Source organism: Lemur catta, chromosome 7 (genome assembly GCF_020740605.2).
Source record: "Lemur catta isolate mLemCat1 chromosome 7, mLemCat1.pri, whole genome shotgun sequence".
In the NCBI taxonomy this organism is placed as follows: Eukaryota; Metazoa; Chordata; class Mammalia; order Primates; family Lemuridae; genus Lemur; species Lemur catta.
Window position 1 is genome coordinate 73,738,909 of NC_059134.1, and position 24,175 is coordinate 73,763,083.

At 45.8% G+C, this 24,175-nt stretch overlaps 1 protein-coding gene across 6 annotated transcripts in view; it reads left to right on the forward strand.

The window, feature by feature from the left end:
• The window catches only part of NAV2 (neuron navigator 2), a 372,791-nt gene that overhangs the window by 306,242 nt on the left and 42,374 nt on the right, over positions 1 to 24,175 (forward strand). For 4 of the 6 annotated variants that reach the window (XM_045557674.1, XM_045557675.1, XM_045557676.1 and 1 more), the window contains 9 exons: positions 576 to 1,278; positions 4,387 to 4,854; positions 5,525 to 5,590; positions 7,009 to 7,053; positions 9,448 to 9,608; positions 11,003 to 11,191; positions 17,154 to 17,206; positions 22,378 to 22,401; positions 22,516 to 22,590. In XM_045557674.1, coding sequence (XP_045413630.1) covers positions 576 to 1,278; positions 4,387 to 4,854; positions 5,525 to 5,590; positions 7,009 to 7,053; positions 9,448 to 9,608; positions 11,003 to 11,191; positions 17,154 to 17,206; positions 22,378 to 22,401; positions 22,516 to 22,590 — 1,784 coding nt within the window. The remainder of the gene's footprint in view (positions 1 to 575; positions 1,279 to 4,386; positions 4,855 to 5,524; positions 5,591 to 7,008; positions 7,054 to 9,447; positions 9,609 to 11,002; positions 11,192 to 17,153; positions 17,207 to 22,377; positions 22,402 to 22,515; positions 22,591 to 24,175) is intronic. The other 2 variants (XM_045557672.1, XM_045557673.1) reach the window with 2 other exon arrangements.

Genomic DNA, 24,175 nt, shown 5'->3' on the forward strand with positions numbered 1-24,175 from the left:
TTTCATGAAGGTTCATATCCCTGCCTTTTTCTAAGTGGAAATATGTAAGCACGTGAACCTCTTCAACTCTGAGGATGGTTCAGCTGCTGGGGCATATTGAATCGGTTTAAGCATATACTGGGTAAGAGTTAACACACCCAGAGCAGGCTATTCAAGCGCATGGGTTTACGAGCTGTCAGTATGTGGAGTTGATGTTCTCCATGATTTAGGAAATGTGTATAAATAGGGCAGGGGTGCCCCCTGGACACATTAGGGACAGCTTTTTAATGGACAGAGGATGAAAGGTTAGCAAAAAGCAGGATCTTTTTTTTTTTCCCCAGACGTATCAATGATTGACTGGCTTTGCTTCATCCTGGGTAAATTTAGACTGCTTTGCAAATGAGTAAAATCATTGACATTTCCTAAAAGGCTCACAGTGACAGTGGTAGACTATATTATCTTTATAAAGAGCTCTTTCCTTTGCCTCCCAAGGAAAAAGGGAGCCAGCTCTTGAGAGGAGGGAAGCATCTTAAATAGACACGATGGATGAGCTGGGCTCCCGGCTTGCAGGCTAATCTTTCTGATCTCTCTCTCAGGAAAAACGGACGATGCAAAGGTGTCTGAGAAAGGAAGGCTTTCTCCCAAAGCCTCCCAGGTGAAGCGCTCCCCATCAGATGCAGGCCGCAGCAGTGGCGATGAATCCAAAAAGCCCCTCCCTGGCAGTTCTAGGACGCCCATGGCCAATGCCAACAGCTTTGGGTTCAAGAAGCAGAGTGGCTCGGCCGCCGGTCTGGCCATGATCACAGCCAGCGGGGCCACTGTCACCAGCAGGTCAGCCACGCTGGGCAAAATCCCAAAGTCGTCTGCGCTCGTCGGCAGGTCTGCTGGTCGGAAATCGAGCATGGATGGGGCTCAGAATCAGGACGACGGGTATCTGTCTCTCAGCTCCCGGACAAACCTGCAGTACCGGAGTTTGCCGAGGCCCAGTAAGTCCAACAGCCGGAATGGGGCTGGGAACAGGTCTAGTACCAGCAGCATAGATTCCAACATCAGCAGCAAGTCTGCAGGCCTGCCGGTGCCTAAGCTGAGGGAGCCGTCCAAGACAGCCCTGGGCAGCTCTCTGCCAGGTCTGGTCAACCAGACAGATAAGGAGAAAGGCATCTCATCAGACAACGAGAGTGTGGCTTCCTGTAACTCGGTGAAAGTGAACCCTGCAGCCCAGCCTGTGTCCAGCCCGGCTCAGGCCACTCTCCAGCCTGGGGCCAAGTACCCAGATGTGGCCTCTCCCACGCTCCGCAGGTAAGTGGGTGCACAAGTGGTACCGAGCAGAACTGGAACACAGGGCATGGCATCCTGGCATGGAATTATTAATAATTTCCATTTCTTAGTGAAAGCAGCCTATGTTTTTCTCCACTTTAGTCCTCAGGAAAGCTGTTTGGTCAGATCCTCCCAGCAATGTTGCAGTTGATGATTGTTTCCCATATTGGGATGAAAAACACAAGCCTCTAGGATCAGTCATCCTGGGCCATTTCAATTAGGTGCCATGTTACCTTTCTTAACAATTCCGCCTCAGTTTCCTCATCTGTAAAATGAGGATGATGATAATCTTTTCCTAGCTTTTGTAAAGGTTCACCCTTGCAGCCATTTCTGGCCAAATAAGCACTCAGTTGAAGTTGGGTACCATTCACGACGAGGTCTTGATAGACTCTTAGACCTGGGTGGGAAGCTCAAGGGAGGGAAATTTTTTTTTTTTCCTTATCTTGGTAATTCAGCGGCTGAGCTTCCTCATTATGGCAGGCTGCGATCTTGGCCAGGTCCTTTTCTCACGTAGCCCTAGCCCAATGTTCACACGTACTTTTTTATTTTTTTATTTGTTAATTAAAAAAATTTTTTTATTTTTTGAGACAGAGTCTCACCCCGTGATCCTGGCTAGAGTGTAGTAGCATCATCAGTAGGTCACTGCACCCTCAAACTCCTGCCCTCAAGTGATCCTCCGGCTTCAGCCTCCCAAGTACCTGGGACTACAGGCACACACAACCATGCCCAGCTATTCTTTTTCCATTTTTAGTAGAGACAGGGTCTCAGTTTTGCTCAGGCTGGTCTTGAACTCCTGACCTCAAGTGATCTCCTGCCTCAGCTTCCCAGAGTACTAGGATTATAGTTGTGAGTCATCATGTCTAGCCCCCACATACTTTTTTATACTACATACATAATACAGGTTAGTCTGAAATTTTAGCTTGCTTTATTACCAAAAAAGAAAAAAACCTCTTAAAGTACTTTCTTAAAGTAAAAACCTCCAGTAATTTCTGGAAAAGAGAAATTGATTCCTATTACCTTAAAAAGACATCATTTCCCACATTTTCCCTCTGGGTAAAAGTTCTTAACATGAAAATGTTATTCACTGTTTTTTTAATAGTTTCTTTTAAATGTATAAGACTTTTTCCTATTCCTGTTATCTCATTTTAATATCTACTGGACCATCCCCAAACTGCAGCTGCATAGATTAGAGCTCATCCTACCTTCCCAGGAAATTTCTTGTCATAAGAAAGAGTAAATCCCAAGGATAGAAAATTAAGCAGTGAAAAAGTAAAAATTATATGCACTTGTACATATTTGTGGAAGGACAGGAATGTTTGAAAAGACTTCAGAAGAAGCATTCCACATGAAAGGTATAATGAAGCAGTTCGCTGTTCTTTGTCTAGACTTGATTATTAGAATTTCAGTAATGATGATTTTTTTCAGGGGGAAGGCCCTTATTGGGCTGCTCTTTGTTGTTTTAACAGGTTGCCTTGTAAATGAGAATTTTCTCTGCTTCTTGCCTCAAGTATTATATGTAATATTTGCTCTTTGGTGTTATAGATTTCCTTTAGTCACAACAAAGGCATTTTACTGGATCCTTAGGCTAGTGTAATAGAGTACTTGAAAATGCATGCATCTCCTCAGGCTCTACATCGAGCACCGTTCAGCCAATTCCTGGTAAATTACATTTTTCCTAAATCGTTAAGTGTTCTCAGTTCTCTCATGTGCATTAGTATGGAGAAGAGAAAGCTGAGGTGAAGTGTGATAGATAACTTTCAAATCATTTGAAAGACTAATAGACAAAAGATTGGACTTTTTCTGTGTAGTTACACATCGCAGGATGAGGAGCAATGTGCAAGAGTCAGAAAAAGATGGATGAGATTTAGGTTTTCTAGCAATCAGAAGTGCTTGGCAATGGGGTGAGTTACCCTTTGAAGGTAGTGAGGATCCTGTTACTGGAAGTATGCAAATATTCTAAAGCCAAGATTCTACATTAGGATATTTTAGTCCCTGCTTGTCACCAGGTGACAAGTGTTTCTCCTCTGTCAGCAGACACTGTAGGGAGGATTGATTGATTGATTATTTGTCTTTGTAGTAATTGAGATTTGTAGGTCTCTTTGGAGAGAACAGAGATCAAACTCACACCGCTTTGAGTATTTGGGTGAAAGGCCATCTGCGTGTCAGAATACACAGTAGTTTTGTCACTTTTCAGAGATACTTATTCCACATGGGTTTTAATGGGTGGAATAAAGCCCTTTTATTACCAGAATGTGGACCACCCTCTGACTTTAAAACAGTTCCACTATTCTGCTAGAGAGCTCTCTGCCAGTGGAAGAGGGGGGCGTTTGTGTAATTCCCTGTAGTCTGACGACACATTTTTGGCCATGCGCAGTGGGGAGATGACATGGAATGGCATTTCTGTGTATCCGTCACAGACGCCGTTCACACTCAGTGTGTCTGGTTGAGCGTCTTGTGAGCACGGCAGGATTTCTGTGTGTGTCCCTCGATAGATCAAGCTGTCTGGCCCCAACAGACCCATCTTTCAGGTTGAGTTTTCCATGGAGACTAAATCTGTAAAGATCCTTTCCCAGGCCCCATCCCGATCTAGACTCAGGTTCTCGATTCCATGTGTTGTGCTTAGGGATCAAAGAAACCAAATCCCTTAGAGTTGAGCTGTCATAACCTATGTACCTGCTTTGCGCCTGGGGTCAGAGATTCAAAGACGATTAAGACAACTTTGCCCTCTGGATGTTTCCTGAGCCACAGCAGTTGTCTAGTTAGTCTGTTTACAGTAAGAAAGGGAAGGAAGGCCTTGGACCAGTGCGGACAGGCCTGTGGATAATTACTCCCCATCGCCCTCTGGCTCACACAGAGCCGGGGTCTCAGCTGCAGCCTAGAACTCGGAGGCGGCAGCCTGTGGTACACCTGTGTCCAGGCCCACTCTGTGGCCAACCTTTCCCCGTGGAGCGCCTTTAGCTGTTGCAGTAGGAATGGCCGTGCGTCCGTCCCCAGTGGTTCTCTCCGACTCCTGTGCCCCACCCTTCATTAACAGTTCGGCGCCCCTTGGCGCCGGGAGTTCAACCCACACGACCCTTTGTCTCTTCACAGACTCTTTGGTGGGAAGCCTACCAAGCAAGTGCCCATCGCCACAGCTGAAAACATGAAAAACTCAGTGGTCATCTCCAATCCTCACGCCACCATGACCCAGCAAGGTAACCTAGACTCCCCGTCAGGCAGTGGCGTCCTGAGCAGTGGGAGCAGCAGCCCTCTCTACAGTAAGAACGCGGACCTCAACCAGTCTCCTCTAGCCTCCAGCCCCAGCTCAGCCCACTCGGGCCCCTCCAACAGCCTCACCTGGGGCACCAACGCCAGCAGCTCCTCGGCAGTTAGCAAGGACGGCCTGGGCTTCCAGTCTGTCAGCAGCCTCCACACCAGCTGTGAGTCCATTGACATCTCCCTCAGCAGTGGAGGGGGACTGAGCCACAATTCCTCCACTGGCCTGATCACCTCTGCTAAGGATGACTCCCTGACTCCCTTTGTCAGAACCAACAGTGTGAAGACCACACTGTCAGAAAGGTTGGTGCCGGGCCTCTGGCTGCCTTCATTGCTCGGAAAAACGCCCTTCCCAAATTAAGAAGATTAGGCTAGGAATCCCAAATGTCAATTAGCCTTTGCCTGTGAGATCTCTCTCTTTCTCATGACTGCCGTCTTTCATGGGGAAGCCAGGGTGGGACGGAATTAAGCTTGGCTCTGCTCCCTGTTATCTTTTTCTCTGTGATTATGTTCTTGGTGCTTGGAGCTGCTCGAAGTCTCTTGGGGGCAGGTGTAGGCTACCATTTGAAATGGCATTCGGCCTCTGAAATCTTTCCATTTTATTTGTTTGTTCATCGACTGCTTCTTTCCCCTCCTCTTGTAATTGTCCACGCAGAGGAGGTGACCAGGTGCAGCCATGGAGCGTGTGGTAGGATGCTTTTTAAGCAGCTGGGTAGATTTGGTGGTCATCGTGGCAAATACCCTCCTACTGAAGAGCTGCTGGCCATAGTGACAGGAAATCAAGAGATTGAAAGTGTCCTCAGAACCCTGGATTTCACTGCAGTAGTGATGTGTGTTCAGTTTCTGCACATAGGGAAGCAAGCCGGGATCAGCACAGGGAATGAGAAAAATGTTCTAATCATTGTGTGTAACACCTCTCCTTTCTTCCAAGCTAACGGTCCTTCTCTTGTTTTCTACCTGCCTGGACTTCTAGCCCTCTCTCTTCCCCTGCTGCTAGCCCTAAGTTCTGCAGAAGTACTCTGCCCAGGAAACAGGACAGGTAATGACATTCTAGGCCCCGGACCCATCGAGCCTCTAGGTTCCTCTGCCTGTCTGTTGTCAAGCCAGATGTCTTGTGCGAGGCTGTTGGCTTGAGGCTTCCGCTTGTGTTTGTGGCTCTAGTGTACTCTGTGACACCCAGACATGCCAGTGAGGGTCTGTTGCCCTGTCTGCTAAAGCCCTGGGAGAGGCGGAGTTGACTCGACTCCTTCATTCCCACGGTGGGAAGGCGACGTCAAACCTTTCCACTTGGTCTGGGGTGGCAGAAGCTCTCACTTGCATCTCCTGTGGCCTCCTGTGGCATGCTCCTGCTTCCCAGCTTCTCCCTGTTCCATTCCCCCAACACACACCCAGAAGCGATCTACCACCCACCGTGCAGCGTGGCCTTCACCTCTGCCCCCCACCCCCTGCCCCGCTCCCCACACAGCTGGCTCTTCTCCCTTTCCAAGTCCTTTGCTGCAGTTTGGCTCGTTGTGTCTTGCAGACTGTTGTGTTCCGTGTGCCCATTGCCTGTAACAATAGTGAAAAAAAAAATACGTGGAGTGTTAAGACTTGACAGATGAAGATGCTTGTGTTTGCCCCCTCAGCTGTGGGTGGGCCTCAGAGACGGATATTGACCTGAAATTTGTGGGGGAGCGATGACTCGGCCAAACATAACAAGCAGATGTTGTTTCATGCTAGGGGGAAAAAAAAACACCCTCTTCACCCCATCAACAGCAAAAACTTTGTTTTTGTCAGACTCACAGACCAAGCCTTTAAACTCTTGTTCTTTGGAAATCCAAATGCCTTGACTTTATCAGCCAGCAAGCTGTAACATGCCCCGACTCGGGCCCAGGGCTCGCCTCCTAGCTACGCCCGACAAGGACTACAGAAATTGAGAGAGACCTGGAATTCACTTCGTTACAGATGAATTCCAAGTATGCAGACTGCTGGCCTCTTGAAACCTCCAGCAAGTCCCTTCTCCCACTTGAAGTCATTGCCAGTGGTATTTCAGGGATAGGCCAGTGTTAGGGGTGCACAAAAGCTGGCACCCCTCTCTCCAAAAAGCAGTGGTGGGGGTGCAGAGAGGGCTGCTGGGCAGCAGAAGGCATGGGCTCTGCTTCGAGGTGGGGCAGCCCCTGAGCTTTGCCTTGAACCTATGGAAAAGGAGGAGCCATTGGGGTTAAGCAATTGAGGCTTCTTGGTGACTTGCGGTAAAGTATGCACTGATGTCAGCTCAGGCCGAGAACTGGGTTTCTTTTGTTTTCCGTGGATGTGGATGTGTTGCATTGCATGCATAGCTGGATAAGGGCGCACTCCCTGGTGATGTGAGTCTCCTTCTCCAGGGCCCCTCTGCCCCCTCCCTAGCTTCCCCCTTCACTTTCCCTCCCTTGCCTGTGCTTCTCTGAAGTTCTTATTTTTGTTTTAACTCCCCTACAGTGACCCGCACCTTGATAGGAACACTTTGCCTAAGAAAGGACTCAGGTATCTGTGTTTCCTCCTTGCATCCATGCCATCTGTTGTGGCTTTGGAGCTTGGCTGTGTGACTCTCTCATGGCTGGTGGGGGTTTGGGCTGGGCTGGGGTCCCCGCTTTGACCACGGCAGCAGGACCTTTTGGATGATGGCCCCCCACACCCTCACCTCTCCATTCGTTGGCTTATTTGCTTGAGCAGGGGCTGTGTGCTTTTTCAGGCTTAATGTGATCAAACCATCTCATAAAAAACATCCCTGGGTGAGCCCAAAGAGCAGTCACTGCTACTTCTGGGGCCAGTGGGTTTAGTCTCTGAGCACTTCACCCTGACCATTCTGTTCACATGGCTGTCTTCCAAGAGAAAGGACATGACTTATAGCATGCTGATCAATTAGCCAGGACAAGAGCAAAAAGGTGAGGAATATTTTCCCCAAATTTGAAAGTATTTAACTTTTCAGCCCATTAAAAAATTGCTAAAGACAAATTCTTTGCACTTGTCTAAATATTCTAATCAAAAATTGGGTCTACTTTCAGTGCCAAGCAAGACATGGGTGTGATCATTTTTTTGGTGAAAATAAAGACCAGACTCCCAGGAAGGAGTGTCCTTTTATTCCTAGTAAGTGGTAGCGTGGGCTCATTTTTGGTGCTAGTCCTGGTAAGACAAGATGCTATAAGTCACCATTGCTCACACCATCTACATCACTTTGCCAGCCAGAGGAGCTTCAGTTTGCTAACGCCTCCCCCATGATCTTACTGTCTTACGGTTGCAGCTGTCATTTCTCCTGCTTTCTAAACACCTCGTTCTTTGTAGCATCAGCTTCACCCTGCACTAAGCATTAAGTGCTTTTGCATAAAATGGAACTTGGAATGAAATGTTTCATTGCTGTCATATATGTCTGTAGTTAATAACCCACAGCTCTTAAGACCGAGAGCATTTTGAACAGTAACATGAGGTAGGTATCAATGCTTCCTTTCAATGGGAGCTCTGAGTAAAGCCAATTCTAAGAATCTAAGAAGGAAAGTGTTAAAATCTCCCAACAGACATCCTGTGGAAGGGAGTTCAGCACTGTGGCCTTAAAGGGGGAGTCGGCAAGGCCTTTTGTACTGACCAGTTTCCATCGGCAACTCTGCTAGATGCTTAAATGACAGCCACTCTCAGTACGAGTTTGACTTTAATGCCCTACTGGTGCCCTGAAAGGGAACTACCTTCTAAATATTAACATTTTGAAATGGCGTGTATATTTCTGTAGCAGATCTCTCCTATCAAAATTATGTAGCTCTGCCCTTTTAAAATTAGTTTTTTAAAAATTCAGAATAGGGATACGTGACATGCTATTTTCAGGTCGTTGATGTGTCCTAGAAAGTTTCATGTCCGTCAACTACAGTAAAAACATTAAGGAAGAAACAATGCTATTTCCCTGTCACTCTGACTCCCTTGTCTAGCTCCCCCCCTCTCTCTAGCTCACATGCATGTCCGATGCCAACACACCCACAACACATTTTTTTAGCCCAAAGAATCCCGCTATTTACATATAGTACATAAAATCCAGTGGTACCCTGGCCACTTGTGCACTCAGAAATTCCAGGTGCTGCCTGTGGGCACAGGGAAAAGAGCATGCATTTTGGAATCAGACAGACATGGAAATTTCAGCTCTGTGACTCAGGGCAGAGTCCTGCCTTTCCCGAATGTGAATAGGGTTAGTGGCATCTGCATTGCTGAGTCGGTCTGAGGCTTCGTGAGATAACGTCCATGAAGGCCCCTGGCACATTGTAGATGTTCAATAAATCATCACCAAATGCATTTCAGAATAAATGAGGAGGTGGGTCACATAATTAATTCTGAAGACCCTTTCCTATAAAACCCAATACTTTGGGGTTCCTTTGATGAAGACTTGCTTGTGCGTGATTGCAGCAACTGCTGTAAGCATCAGTGTCCTTGGACCTTCCTTTGCATGTCTGCTTTCTCGTTTGCTGTGATTCACAGCCACTTATTTGTGCTGTAGAACGCAGATGCCATGAGTTATCTAATTAAAACTTCCTCAGAGCTCTAACAGCAGCTCGTTTTGTTGCCTCAGTCCCGTCAAGGTGGGGGCTTTGACGTGACACTGTCATGAATCAACATGTTACAGAAACGCCCAGTGACGGCTCTTTTGAGCATTTACCAATCTTCCTCCCTTTATGTGTTCCCTCCACACAGAAAGCAATTGTAATTTTCCCCAAACGCTGCCAAGTAGCAAAAAAGGTTTTGAGAAACTTCGTAAGTTTCAGGGTATGTAGTGATCTGATTTTTTTAAAAAGTCATCTTTGAATATATATTTTCTTTTTATGTGTTTGCCATCAGCTCCACGGGGTTCATTTTCATAAGTGTTGTTCGTAGTTCATTCCAGCTTGATTTCTGTCTGTCCAGGTATACTCCCACCTCCCAGCTTCGCACGCAAGAAGATGCAAAAGAATGGTTACGGTCCCACTCTGCGGGAGGGCTGCAGGACACTGCTGGAAATTCCCCTTTTTCCTCTGGCTCCAGCGTAACTTCTCCCTCTGGAACAAGGTTCAACTTTTCCCAGCTTGGTGAGTAGCCACTTGTCATTAGCCCTGTTGACCAGCTCCGCAGGGCAGAGTTTATTTGGTGTTTTGAAACAGACATGCGGTCATGTCCCTCTCTATATCTGATCAAGCCCTCAGCAATATAGTTTGATTACAGGAGATTGATAGCAAAAGAAATAGAGAAAATAGCAAAAATTTTGGTACTCTGATCAATTTTCTGTCTGTGGCTGATTCAGGCAGGGTTACTGTAAAGAGCAAATCTTCCTATTTTTGAGAAGAATGCATTCTATTTTTAAGATCTCTGAAGAAGTAGGGGTTATAGCATACCCCATGTTTGGTGATCCCCATTGCTTTAATAAGCTGGAAATAAAAGTTAAGCTTTGATTGAACAGGTATTCTTAGAAGTGCCTACTGCTGACATAATGCTTGGGCTGGCACAGTGGGGAAAGGAAAAGGATTTTTAACACAGTCCCTGCTGACATGTCAGTGGATTCTTTTTAGAGAGACAAACACACCCCCATGCAGACCTACAAAGCAGGGTAAAAGAGAACAATCCAAAGCTTTACATGAAACCGTGTGAAAACTGACTGTAATCAGATAGGAAGTAGTCTACACAGAGAAAGGAAAGATCAGTGCCGGCTGGAATTGCAGATAGAGGTTATGTGAGGGTGGCAGGAGGGGAGCTGAGCTGTGCGGGCCTCACAGAGGGAAAATCTTTTCCAGTCTCATCTCACTCTTTAGAGAGGCAGCCTTTTCCGAATATTGTGAATGATAAATTCAGAGGCTTAAAGGATAGATGTGGTTTGTAATCAAGTGAGGTTTAATTCTTCATTTTTGATTGGCTAAATGACTACCTCTGAAAATATATTATACATTACTAAAACACACAGAATTTTCTTAAGAAAGCTGGTTTTAGCTATGACAAATGTGCCTCCTCTGCATCGAAGCTTTTTATACAGTGTTCCCCATCTGAGGCCGTGAGACCTGTGTTCATATTATTCTTTCCCAGCCGTAACTCTTTGAGGCAAGAGATTCTTGTCATGCACAAATGCTTCCCATCTGATCAAAAGCCTCCTTGGACTATTTTGGGCTTTTGGCTTTAGAGAGAATCGTTCCAGATGAGCCTGGGGAGTAATTAGCTCATGCTTGGAAGGTGACACTGGCCTGTCTGAACGTGCCAAGTTGGAAAGCCGAGGCCCAGAGCCTTGCTGTAGAGCTGACCTGCCTTTCCACCCTTATTTTTAGCTCTCAGTGTGTAACTCAAGTGCTGATGCGACTACCTTTTTAGAAAATAGACAGGGGAGAGAAGTTGGCAGGAATGCATGTGGCTGACAATAAGCAGCCTCCTCTTTGTCCCCATCCAGGATTTGAACAGAGACATGAATTTCCAACGTTTGATTCCATTCCTTTCATTCCAGCGAGTCCCACCACTGTTACCCAGATGAGCTTGTCCAACCCGGCCATGCTGAGGACCCACAGCCTGTCCAATGCCGATGGGCAGTATGATCCGTACACGGACAGCCGCCTCCGGAATAGCTCCATGTCCCTGGATGAGAAGAGCAGAACCATGAGCCGTTCTGGCTCATTCCGGGATGGGTTTGAGGAAGGTAAGGAAGGAGTCTCACCATCTCCCAGGTTACTCCGTGTGGTTAATGGTCCTCTGTGCTAAGTTCACTTCATTTACCTGAGAGCCCACCTGTAAGTGCTTCCAACTCTCCCACCTACTCTTGGGGTCAGGGATAGGGAACACTCAGTAGCAAGGTCTGGCCCTTAATTAACCTTTTAGGACTTTAGGGAAGAGGCTGCTGAGAAAACACTGATGAGCCATGGCACTGAGTTCCGATCTAGGCGCCTCTGTCCTTGACTTGGGCCACAGCTTCTTGGCATGCACCTCCATCTTGAGGTTCAGACACTGGCTCCCCATCTTGGCAGAGGGAGTTGCTGGAGAGCTCCCTTCCCTGTGCCGACACTCTCGTGTAGCTCTGGGGGGCTGGGCAGACATGCTTCTCTGCTCTGCTCCAGAATTTTCTATCTCTTTTCTCAAACACCAGTGTTTCAAGTTTATTGTGTTCTGCTATGCCCTTTTCTTTCTTCGGTTGCTAACTGTGACTATTTTCGGGGTTGGATTTTTATGAATATGTTTTGTTAATTTTCATCAGATTTGTGAGAGAAAAGTTCTGTGGGCAACTTTGCCAGCTGTTTTCACAACTCATTTCGTTTCTCCTTTCCTTTGTTCCTTCACTTGAGGTGTGAGTTAGGGGAGAAAGCTGTCAAAATGCTGTGACGGATGTCACCCCGACCCCACAAAGATGGGGCTGATAGGACGTTGGAGGCTTATTGCCCAGTGATTGAGAATATAGCGTTAGACTAGCAGAGTCTGAACTCCGGCTCCACTACTACTTAGGTACATGATCTTGGGCAAGTTGCTTCACCTCTGGTTTTTCACTGAGAAAATGAGAATAATAATAGTATTCAGTGCATGGAATTATGAGCATTAAATGAGATAATACATATAAATGCTAACATAATAATGTTATCACATGTCATAGCCTGTAATGACACAGCTTGCAAAGCTATAATAACATAGCTGTCAAAACACAGCTTCAGCATTGGCTTCCTGGCAGCTCAGAGTCCCCAGCCAGAGGATGGGCACTCTTGGATCAAATGGAGCCGAAGATGAGGACCATACCTCTAGTTGTGCCTTTTTCACCAATGACTAACCAGAACGTGGAGGACAAGTCATAGGTGCTTCCCTGACCCTATGAGAGTGGAGAAATACGACCAGCATCCTCCAGGCAGGGAAGAACAAACTTGGGATTGTTCAGGAAATCCCAGGTCAAACGGAGAAAACTACAATCAAACGGAGAAAACTACAAGACACAGGCTTCTGCTTTTGCCTTGTGTCCTTTTTAACAAAAGTTTTCAAGAATTTAGTTACAGAGCAGTTGCCCCCTGGAATCTTTTCGGAGACTTAATACTGTCCACCCTGATTTATGTATCATTTGCATCCAGTGACATCCAGTGAGCAGATGCAAGTCTGTAAATCCATATATGGGAACCTGCTGGGACAGAGGATTAAGGAGGGGAGGAGCCTGAGTAACTGAGAGTGTTTTTGCTAGATTTAAGAGCTAGAAATTAATGCTATAACCACTCGGAGCAGTAATAGCGGAGGACGTATTATGACCCTAAGGTGGAGGAGGAGGCAGTTTGTCTTGAACTTTTTTCTTGTTGATGTGCCGGCCAAGCATGGCCACGGAGTGGTTCCCAGCCTCCCTGATGAGGACTTGCATATGGAGTTCGCCCTGCCCTGGATTCATCTTCTCTGCCGTGTGTATACCTGCGTGAACCACACTCAGTACTGAAACTTGTCCAAACAAGAGCACTTCGCCTCATCAAGGCCCAAGACCATTACCGTATCATTGTCAGATAGCTTTTATTTATTCCATCTGGAATCAAGCTGGCAGGCAGCACAACTGCAGAATATCTGGGATGTCAAAATGACATTGATAAAAAGTGCTTGCCCATAAGCAGTGTCTAGACTTTTGTAAACCTAATGATTCATGGTGACATGGAACTGAAGCACAGGGGTAAAAATCAAACTTTGGGGGAAGGGATAGGGACTGCTGTCGATAGACTATGAATACATAATATTTTCATCTTTGGGGAAATTTGGCATCAGATGGATTTTATTTCTTCCAAAGCTATTACAGTACAAAAACAAAATAGGGCTTGTGTAATTAGGTGTTTTTTTAATTCCTTTGAGTAAAGACTTATTTTTTCTTTTGAATTTGTAAACTCCCAACATTGCAGAAACAGTTGGGGAGAAATTCACATCTCATGTTTGGTGTATTATGTACGATGCAGCAAAATAGAAATTTAGGAAGAATTAGCACAAGTGTTTGTGTGAAGTTTTTGTGCAATTTAATTAGCACTGTCCATTTTGAGGGAGGTGGGAATCATAAATATGTAGATAAGGTACAGACATGGCCCAGATGCAGCCTTTCAAAGTTATTTCAGGTAAATTCATTTCCATCAGATGCATTATGCAATCTTAAAGTCAACTTTAATAGCGTACATTTAGGAGGATGCTTGAGGCATTTTTAAAATGGATGTCTAGAGAGAAGAACTCCCATGATTTCACCAGTCATCACTAAGAGCCAGTGCAATCTGAAACACAAAGACCCCCACCGTATCAGTTTATATGAAATCCACAGGAGCAGAGCAGCGTACTAATAAAGGGAAGCTTGTATTGCAGCTCTGCTGTGTTTCTAGCCGCTGACTTACAGTTGGGATTCAAATTCTGGCAACAGTGTGACTCTGGGAAGGAACTTGACCCTGCTCAACCTGTTTCCTACTCACTAAAATATGGAAAATAATTGTACCTGCTTTGGAGGATTGAAGTGAAGATTAGGTGAGATAAATCCTGGAAAGCATTTAGCAAATAACTTTGAAAGGGGGCGGATTGTAAGTACTCAATCAATGGTAGCTATTGTTATAATTGTTGTGTTATGTTGTATCCTTCTCCCCAGGGGCCATTATCACCCTCATTTCTTTTAATGGTGCAATTGAGGCAGAAATGGCTTGAAGACTTTCTGCAGCTAGAACAATGTCCTAAGTCTTTGCTTCCCAGCACCCTGTCTTTCTACTCAACTTTACCTTAGCATTGGGCTCAGCTGGGGTGTTTTGTTTTGTTTTTTTTAACCTGTTTGAGGCAAGCCCTGATCTTTCATCTCTGTTTTTGTTATGCTTCCTTTGCTAGTTGAGAGGCAGGGCAGTCCTTAGCCACTGGAACTGCATCTCATTCTCCCTGGCTCCTTCCACAGTACCCAGCTAAGAACCACAGTGTGAGGCCTAGATTCTGTTCTCTCTGCTCCTGACCAGCTGTGTGTGCTTGCACTTATCACTTAACCGCTCTCCGCCTTAATTTAGTCTTTTGTTAATTAAGGGCTGAAACTCCTGCCTAGTCTGGGATTGTTACCTGCAAATTCTCTGACGGTGGGGGTCAGAGGCACTTGATTGCTTTATTGACTGGAATATGCCCAGTTGTTTCATTCTATCTAGTGGTTTCACCCCCACCTGAGTATCTTTCTTCTCAAACATCAGTCCTGGCTTGTGTCTATATGTAGATTGCTTGAAGGGAATAGGAAACCACTCTAAAAGACACCAAAAGTCTTTAAAATAAAAAAACAAAACAGAAACCAGTAAACCAGATCTCTGAAAGGCAGAGTGGTCTCTAGACTGACTCTTTGTCAGCAGATCCTGTTCTTGAATTACTGTGTGACCTTAAGCAAGTCATTTAACCTTTCTGAGTTTCAGATTCCCCAGTGCCAGAGGTGGCCTAAATATTGTCTGTGGCTCCTTGTAGCTGAAAAGTTTGGGAGGTACAGATACAGGGAGGAAAATCACCTGGCATGCTTTAGCTATTTTGGCTCTGTAATTACAATAAGCATTTTGTTGTCCAAGAGTATTCACGATGCATAACCCAGGCTCTGACTTGGCTCCGTTCACTTGAAGGAGGGCCAACTGCAATGGTTCAGGCAAGCCACATTCATTTGGGGGTTGACTCTGGAAATCAGGGAATTTGTTTCTTTGGAACACAGCCTTGCTGTTGCTATTTACCAAGTGAGAGGAGTTAATTACAGGAGAAAAATAATTACCTCCACCTGAAGCCTGCCAGATGCGTTCTTCTCTGCCTGTGGCCCTAAGTTTGCACTGAGTTTGTTGCTAAAACTGTGTCAGCAAGTTTGTGTGTATAAGATGTAGAATTATAAGAGAAAAAAACCTCCGTTTTCCTGCAGCTGAAGGCCATACAGCAGCCCAGTGCAGGGCACCGCAGCCAGCCGCTGGCAGGGCAGTCATGCAAGTGTGACTGAAGGGCGGTTGCATGTCACCCACATCTCTTCACCCAACTTGGCCTCCACTATAATACCTCCACTGTGGTCTGTGTCATAAAGCTGAAGTAACTCACCCCTTTGGAACATTAGACCCCTAGGGTGGGGCATTAGAAGCCTCTGTTAATGTGTGGACATATTAACACTGAAAGCCATTATTGGCCATTAACACCTTAAACTGATTTTTTTATGGGGCATGAGTCAGATTAGTCATGGATGGAGGAAAAGATCTAGAACTGAGGGCGTTGCTAAGGAGCGTGGATATAAGTGATAGTGTAGGGACCACTTCAGAGCAATAGGCACCTGCTAAGAAGAGGGCTGGAATGGCAAGCCGAGTTCTGTGGGTGCAGAGGAAAGAGGAAGTCCATGCAGGTGGCGGTCAGGGAAAATGAGGACAGGCTCCATGGAGAAGATGTTGTCTGAGCAGATCTGATTTGGATGGGCAGTATTTAGATGCATCCTAAACAAAGAGAACTGCATGGGCAAAGACTCTGAGGTGGGAGAGTATTATCTAGGGCATGCTTGGGAGAGAAGTGCAGGATTTGTAGTGTGATAGGAACATATAAAGGAAGAATGAGAGGGAAGGGAAGGTTTACTGGAAAAACGGTAGAGACGTTGCCTGAGTGTTAGGCTGAGTTGCTCCTCGGGTATCTCGTTGGCAGGTAACTTCTGCCAACCGCTAATCCAACACGAGTTCACTTCTTGGGTGGTAGGTGAATGCCATTTAGCACAGGTGGAAAGTTACCCTCCAGCCTCCCACTTTCAGACTGCAGGTCATAGCGCAGTGTGGGAGTAGAGGCATTCCACCCACGGTCAAGAACATTGTGCCTACAAAGGTAGGTAACACAGGAATATTTCTGTCTTTCAAACAGGTTGTCAAGAGATTACCAAGAAACTAAAGAACTAGTTCCCAAAAAGAGAAGGCAGCCAGAATATGCAGTCCTAGCAAAGATTTAAAATTAAAACAAATAAAAAATGTCTCCACTGGCTGAAGGCAGGAGGGTGTGCTAACGGTATACGAGTATGGTTCTAGTCAAAAAGTACTGGTCCGAAACAAAAGAGTATCCCACCTGTCACTTTCCAGGCATGTTAGAAATCAAGGAATTTATACTTCAGCGGATATGTTTTCTAAACAAATATTCTGCTACACGGTCATCTAGAGTGAACTGACTGTGGCCAGCAGCCTCTGAAGTTCAAAATAATCAGTTCATCTTTTTGCATGTACAAGTGACAGATGCTAGCAGGGTAAGATATACATGCAATCTGAACCCCAGAGGAATGAATACATTAGAAAAAAAGGTAGAATAAAGTATGCTGGAACGGTAACAGTTTGCCTCCAGGTAATGGAATTGTGAGTCACTGCAGGTTATGACAGTGAATATGCTTCTTAACACTCCTCTTCACTTGAAAATTTTTGTTCAGTAATCATATATTGTTTGATAGAAAAAAATGTAGTTTATAGAAAAAAATGTAATAGCAAAGCGACTTCCTTAGTAAATTATCCCTTGTCACTGACCTATCGCCAAACCAGGAGAGGTTGGATCAAGGTGAGATTAAGTCATTCTAAGCCTGCTGGTGTCCTGTATTGCTGATTTTCTCTTTCCCTCCCCCCTTTTTGGTTCCATAGCAGCCAGCTGTGCAATTCACCTTTTCTTTATTTTTTTCTCTCTCTTAATAGTTCATGGATCCTCACTCTCCTTGGTTTCCAGCACATCGTCAATTTATTCTACGGTGAGTATAAATCAGTGCTGTGTGGCTGTGATCGTGAGAACTAGGAGTCCTTTATTATAGCAGTCCCCAAAGCAGCAGGGACAAGTTTTATGGAAGACAGTTTTTCCACCAGAGGGTGGGGTTTCAGGCTGTGATGGGAGTGACGGGGAGCGGCTGTAACTACAGACGAAGCTTCGCTTGCTTGCCCACGCTCACCTCCTGCTGTGCAGCCTGGTTCCTAAGTTTCGTGGAAGACAATTTTTCCATGGACGGCTGGTGGCGGGCGGTGTGGGTGGGGGGAAGGTGGAGCTCAGGCAGTGATGCACAGCCCAGTTTCTAACAGGCCACAGCCTGGTACCTGGGGACTGCAGCTTTATTTAACGTGTCAAGGATAAAATAAAGTCATTTTTCCTAGAGAGAACATTTCCATTGTAAGGGGATCAATTAATTAGAGAACAGGATTTGAAATTCACAACCAGCTATTAATGTACCAACCAAAAAAATCAAGAACTGGCTGTTTTGTTAAAGTGGCATTGTGCTCTGGGTGGTAACTAGTTAGAATGTGTGCTATGCCTTGGCCACCTGCTGGTGGACTTGGAAAAGAAAGGCTTTGTGCAATTTATTAATCTGTCTGCCTCAGTTTCTTTATCTGTAAAGTAGAAATGATAGCAGTCCCTACTGTATAGAGCTGTAATAAGGATTCAATGTTACAAAGGTTACATTTCCCTAAAATATAAACTCCTTGAGGACAAGGACTGTTTGTTTTTGTTCGTAGTGCCTAGAACAGTGCCTAGCACATAGTAACTGTTCAAAAAAATAGGTTTGAAAGAAATAAAATGCATATAAAGCAATGAATATAGTACACATATCTCAGAGTAAGCACTCTTAAATGCTAGCCATTGTCAATGAGAGGTCTGTTGAACAAAAGCCAAGTGTAACCAAATACATTTGGATTTTCAGTATTACTGGATTTGTTCAGTAATTGGGAATTGGAAATTATTTACCTCTTAATTCCATGGAAACAAATGTTTTAACAATTTAGGTTTTGATAATGCCAGGTTTCTGGGCTAGACAGCAGGATAAACTATATATAGCCCCCTGAAAATAAGAGGCCATCCGACAATCAAGTTAAAGAGACCAGGGCCTGACTGTTCTTTCTTAAGCTTATAGCAAACAGACTTTAGTGGTTGCTAACATGGTTAGATTTGAAGGACCTAGAAACTCTTGCTTCTACTCCTATCCACCACACCCCTCCAACTCCAAAATTCCTCTTTGCTTGAGCTAGTCATATTGTTTGATATTTCATGACCGAGTCCTGGTTTTCTTTTTAAAGGCTTTATATGAGTACCTTGGGGAGAGGTTATTTAAGCCATTCTCTACTAAGAGAGCATAGAGATGGCTTCCAGTTGTCAGCCAGCGGATAAACTAAGTTGTTTCTTCCAGAAAGAAACTCTGAGGTATAGGTACCATGGATGGGACTTCAAATCTAAATTCACTTCTTCAGCAATATTTGCTGGCAACGTGTAAATGTCAGGCTCTGGACTGATCCCCGGGGAGGTGGCTGAGGAGAGAAAGGGGCCTGCCACTGAAACAGGGAGCCAGAGACAGCAGAGGACACCTAGGGACGTGGGCCTCTGTTGTTTGGTGTAGAGCAGAAGAGCAGATGTGCCAGTGCCCCAGCCCTGTGTTTTCCCTGTGGCGTTCCCAGGGGTTCCTGGTGACACAGAAGGGAGTGGGCCCTTCTCAGGAGGGTAAAAACCGGGTATCTGGCCCACACTGGCCAGCCTCGGAGGGAAAGAACATGAGCTTCTCCACCCTGTGAGAATTCTGATCTAGGAAACTGTCACCTGCAATTCCTGGGGCAGCCCCTTCACACCAACCACCGGAAGCTCTTGCGGTGAAAGGCTCTCTTCTAGTAGCTGCTGTTCTGGGTCTGTGGACACGAAGATGGTGCTTTCATGAAATTCGAAATTGTCCTTTCCGAGTTAACATAAATTCAACAAATTACCAAAGACCTAATAATAATAATTTTTAATTCCATGTTTATCTGGATAGCAAGAGACCTGCGGTCTAATCTTAGTTTTTTCCTCACCCTGTGACTTTTGAGAAATCACCTTGTTATTCTAGGTGTCTCTCGGTTTTCCCTCTGCGTCAGGAAGCTGAGCGAGGCGACCTTCCCAGGCCCCCACGATCTCTGACATTCCATGAGTCACGGAGTCAGAGGTTCCCATTTGCTGTCCTCACACGTGCCTTCTCTGAGAATTTAGGTTGCTTTTGCAGACTTAAGAAGAAATAGCCTAACATCTGAATGTGTTCATGCTGGAGTAGTCTACTAATTTCAGTAAAAACTGCAAGTCTGGCTAGGCTCTGCTACTACCTAGCACTGAGGCATGGCCCTTATCTGTTATTAGCTTCTTGGTAATGATGAAATTCCAAAACACACGCCCCAGGCACCTTTGTAAGTTAAAGTGAACAAGTTCTTGTTTGTTGTCTAAAAAGAGATCTTAGCAGTCTCTTAAGTTGCCAAAGACTCAGAACAAGGAGTCTGCTTAATAGCTGAGAGTTTTAAAGGCTCTTATTGGACGATAGTAGCTTCCTTCCTTGAAATCTCTGTAATTCTTGGATATTCAAGAATGCTCATTCTGCCTAAAATTTGCCCACAATTTTAATTACAAATGAAAGAAAGGATTATATGATGATAAATAATTGCCATGGAGAAGTCATGGACTTGGAGTAGAGAAAATCTAAGAAGCCGCATCTGGCACCGGACTTGCTTCCTTGGTTGGTAGAGAGCAGTTGAGTTCCTGGAGGAGCTGCTGAATGGAAGGAGGCCCACAGCTTCACATAGTGTTCCCAGATGTGCGGGAGAACAGCAGCAGGTGGGGCGAGATGCAGAGCACGTGATTTCTCCCGGCGCTGTTGGTAGTGGGGGCCAGACCCCAGAAACAGGTGGGCACAGTGGCAGACAGTGGCAGAGGCATGGGGAAGGACTGTCGATGGAAGTGTTTGGAAGTAGGACTGGTCCTATATCTATGTTTCAGCCTGCTAACAGGCCTCCACCAGCCTCCCAAATGTTAGATAGCTGTGGCATTCTCACCATTAACTTTTCTTCTTTGGATGAGACTCAGGAGTCAGGGGTCTTATTTCTGGAAAGCCTCCATGAGAATGTAGCTATTGTAAAAGAGCAGGAGAATGTGCTGATTAAGATCATAGGCTCTGGAGCCAGACGACCTTGGATGCAATCCCAGCTGTCCTCACATGTGCCTTCTCTGAGAATGTAGGTTGCCACTTAACCAACTGCAACCGTGGGCAAACTATTTAATCTCTCTGTGCCTCAGTTTCCACATATGCAAAACAGAAAGCAATAGTATTAGTACTTACGCTAAGAGTTGTTATAAAGATTAAATGAATAATGAATGTAAAGCGGTTGGAACAGCTTGGCACATGATAAGCATTCAATAAGTGCCAGTCATTACTACCAGAATGTAAGCAACACGAGTTCAGGGACCTGGTCATGTTCACAGCTGAATCCCTGTTTCTTAAAACAGTGCCTGGCCCATGGTAGGAAATCAGTAAATACTTGATAGGTGGTGGTGGTGGTGGTGGGATGGATGGATGGACAGACAGACAAAGAGGGATGCATGACTGTTAGCTGGGAGGGAAGAGTGACCCTTGAGAACATCTTCCAACTTTCCGAAAGCATTTCTTAGATAAGGAGATTGTTCACCTAGGTGACTTTAGGCAAGACACTTTACCTCTTTGAACCTCAGAAGGAATACAAACAAACCTACTTTAGGGGGTTACTGCAAGGATTAAATGATTTGGCCACGTGTATTTAAAAATTAGTTGCTGCTATTTGGAGCCAGCCTGGAGGGTGGGGGCTCCACCCTCCAGGGCAGGATCAGGAGGGAGGGCAGTGGGGAGCTTGGGGTGGAGATCAGACAGGAAGCAGCCATCCACCTGCTCAGCTGATGGGTGCAGGGTTCATGGGTTCTAATGACTCATACCCCTTTGCATTCTGAACTAATAGAAAAGTAGATACTTATACACTAAAAATCAGATGCTGATCTTTAAAAATAATGGGTTTATTGCTAGTGAAATTGGATTAGGACACTCATTGAGGACCCAAGGACAAAATAGGGTCCTTACTGTTGTTCACTCACCTAACTGGTTTCCAGGTCACTGATTCACCCTGGGGATGTTGGAGTGGTGGGTGGAGAGAGGGCAGGAACACTTCCACATTTCCAGGAAGTGGGGTGGGTGCCTCTTTACAGGCCCCCATGGAGACCAGAGGAGAGGGAAAGAAAGGTTCCTCCTGCAGCAGGTTCCCACCACCCATGTGGATTCCCACCTATGGGCAGAGATAGTCTCAGACTGTCTGCCTGGCAGGTGCCTGTGTCACCGCAGACGCAGAGCCGACATGGAAGGCTCTGCCAGTAAAAGGGGCAGCAAGATGAACCCTCACTCCCCAGGATCACAGGTAACTGGGAGACTTAAAGTGGGGCAGCAGGAAGATGAAGGTCACATTTATCTTGACAACTCGTGGAGTGACCAGCCTGGCTGATAGGGGCTTCCCCAGCCCTCCTGACTTTGAGGCCTTGCTGCCCTGCTGCTGTTCCCACTGTAGTGCCCCAAGGAGGTGACAGGGAGGGATAAAATGAGGCAGAATTAATACAAGAGCAGTCTTCCTTGCTCCCTAGAAAGGAGTGCCAGATAAAATACAGAATACCCAATTAAATTTGACATTCAGATTAACAACAAATAATTTCTTAGTATAAGTGTGTCCCCAGTATTGCATGGAATTTACTTAGACTTAGGGAAAAAACTATTCAAATTTGACTGGGCATCCTGTAAACTGCTAAATCTGGCTCATACCCCTGTCATCACGTACATGTCCTGAGCGCCTTACCTTATCACCGTCTCCACGTGGGAGGCAGGATGGCTCCTTAACAACCAAAGTATGGAGCGGTGTTCTAATTCTTCCTAATTTTTAAAAGTAATATGCTGTTTGGATTTGACCTTTCTGACGGGTCAATTTAATTGAACCAGTTTATCCCAAGAAATACACCAGAAAAGAAACTAATAAATCTTGCAAACTGCTGCAAATATCCAAATATGGTATTCCCTGTGGGCTGGACTGCACTGTTCTTTCTTCCTCAACTTGTCTAATTTCCCTTATGTTTTCTTTGCAGCCAGAAGAAAAATGCCAGTCAGAGGTAAGGAACAGTTTGCTGGTTGGATTTCCTCTTTCATTATTATGGATTGTTTTACCCAATTCAGTCTGGAAACAGACTCCCAAAGCAAGTAACTCTGTCCCTTGCCATCTTTAGATTCGTAAACTGCGGCGGGAACTGGACGCCTCCCAGGAGAAGGTTTCAGCTCTGACCACCCAGCTAACAGCAAACGTAAGTACAGACAGGGCGGTAGCCGTGGGATGGGAGGCAGCCGCGCCTACGTCAGAGCACTGTCTCGAGGCCTCCTGTTTCTGAACACGTGGAAGCAGCACAGTGCACTACAAAGGACACAGGCTGTAGCACCATGGGTGTGAGTGTCAACTCTGACACCTGCTGGCTCTGTGACTTTGTGTAGGTTCGTTAGCCTCTCAGACTGAATTTGCTCATCTCTGCAGTGAGGGTGATAAAGCTCTCAGAGCTGTCCTGTGATCAGTGCTTGCCGTGTACTAAATGCTCATTAAAATGTTAATTTCTCTCCCCTCTCCCTTTCTGAAAATTTTGATCGTAGGGGGGGAAAAAAACAAAAGCGAAAAAGGAAAGGAAGGGAAAAAAAGAAATTTAGGGCTCCATGATCAACAGCCAGCTGTTCTGTCATTGTAATATGCACCATTACGTGTTCAGGAGACACTGCCAGCCAGCATCCAATTCAACACTGTCTGAGTGCCAGCTATGCCCCAGGCGCTCTGGGTGCAACGGCAAAGCAAGCACAGTCACTGACTTAGCACTCAGTCTGGTACAGAAGGTTGGTGTCATTAGAATCTGTGGCTTGGATGTGGAGGAGAGGTAGGGGTGAGGGGAGAAGGAAGTGAGGAGGGTGAAGCCATTGGACAAAGGCGAGGGTCAGCTCACACAGTGTCTCAGCTGTTAGGCCGGGAGTTTGGACGTCCCCCTACAGTTAGTAGAGCCCTGTCAGCGAGTTGTAAGCAAGCAGTGGGGTGATCTTGTTTGCTTGACTGTGGTGTGGATATAGGATCAGAGGGGTCAGAGCAGAGGCGGAGGTCTCCTGCCCCCTTGGCCCAGTCTGATAAGGAGCCTTCTGCAGAGCTGTGACCAGCTGAAGGCTGGAGCTCCGAAGGCAATGCCTGTGGTCTCGGAAGGTGCCAAGACCCCTCTGAGGCAAGGCTTCCTGTCTGGGAGTTAGTTCATGACCCATCCTGAGCCCACAGATAAATGTGTTCAAATCTGTCAGAAAGCAGCCTACTTGACTGCAACATGCTGTTAAAATGGAAAGCAACTTCAAAAGCTTGTCCCTTGACCAGGAGTCAATATTCCAAATAATCATTTACCTGGAGTTTTTACTCTGCCATTCTCAGCTTGAGCCTGAGTCAACTCAGGGAAACCATTCCTTCTTAAGGTCTGCACATGAATTACCTAGCACAGCTCTTGACCTTACTACATGCTTGGTCATTGGCGCTGCCCTCATCATTAGTTAGTCTCCTGAGTTCTCTTACATTTCTGGAAATCTTTGATTTTTTTTCAGAACCCCTAACATACTAGGCCACTGTGTGGCTTATGATTCTTTAGTTTTCCTTACCTCTTCTGCCATCAGTAATGCTATCAAAAGTACTTCAGAAATTGATGTGACAATGACTTCTGAGGCTTAGATCCTATTCCAAAAAACAACAGAAGTATTCTATGGGTAGATTCTTCATCTGGAAAACCAGATGTGTGCATTCGAATCCAGAACAAACTCTGGGCCCACTGATCCAGGTCTTCTGGGTATCATCCAACACGTGAGGTTTGATCCCTCCCCCCG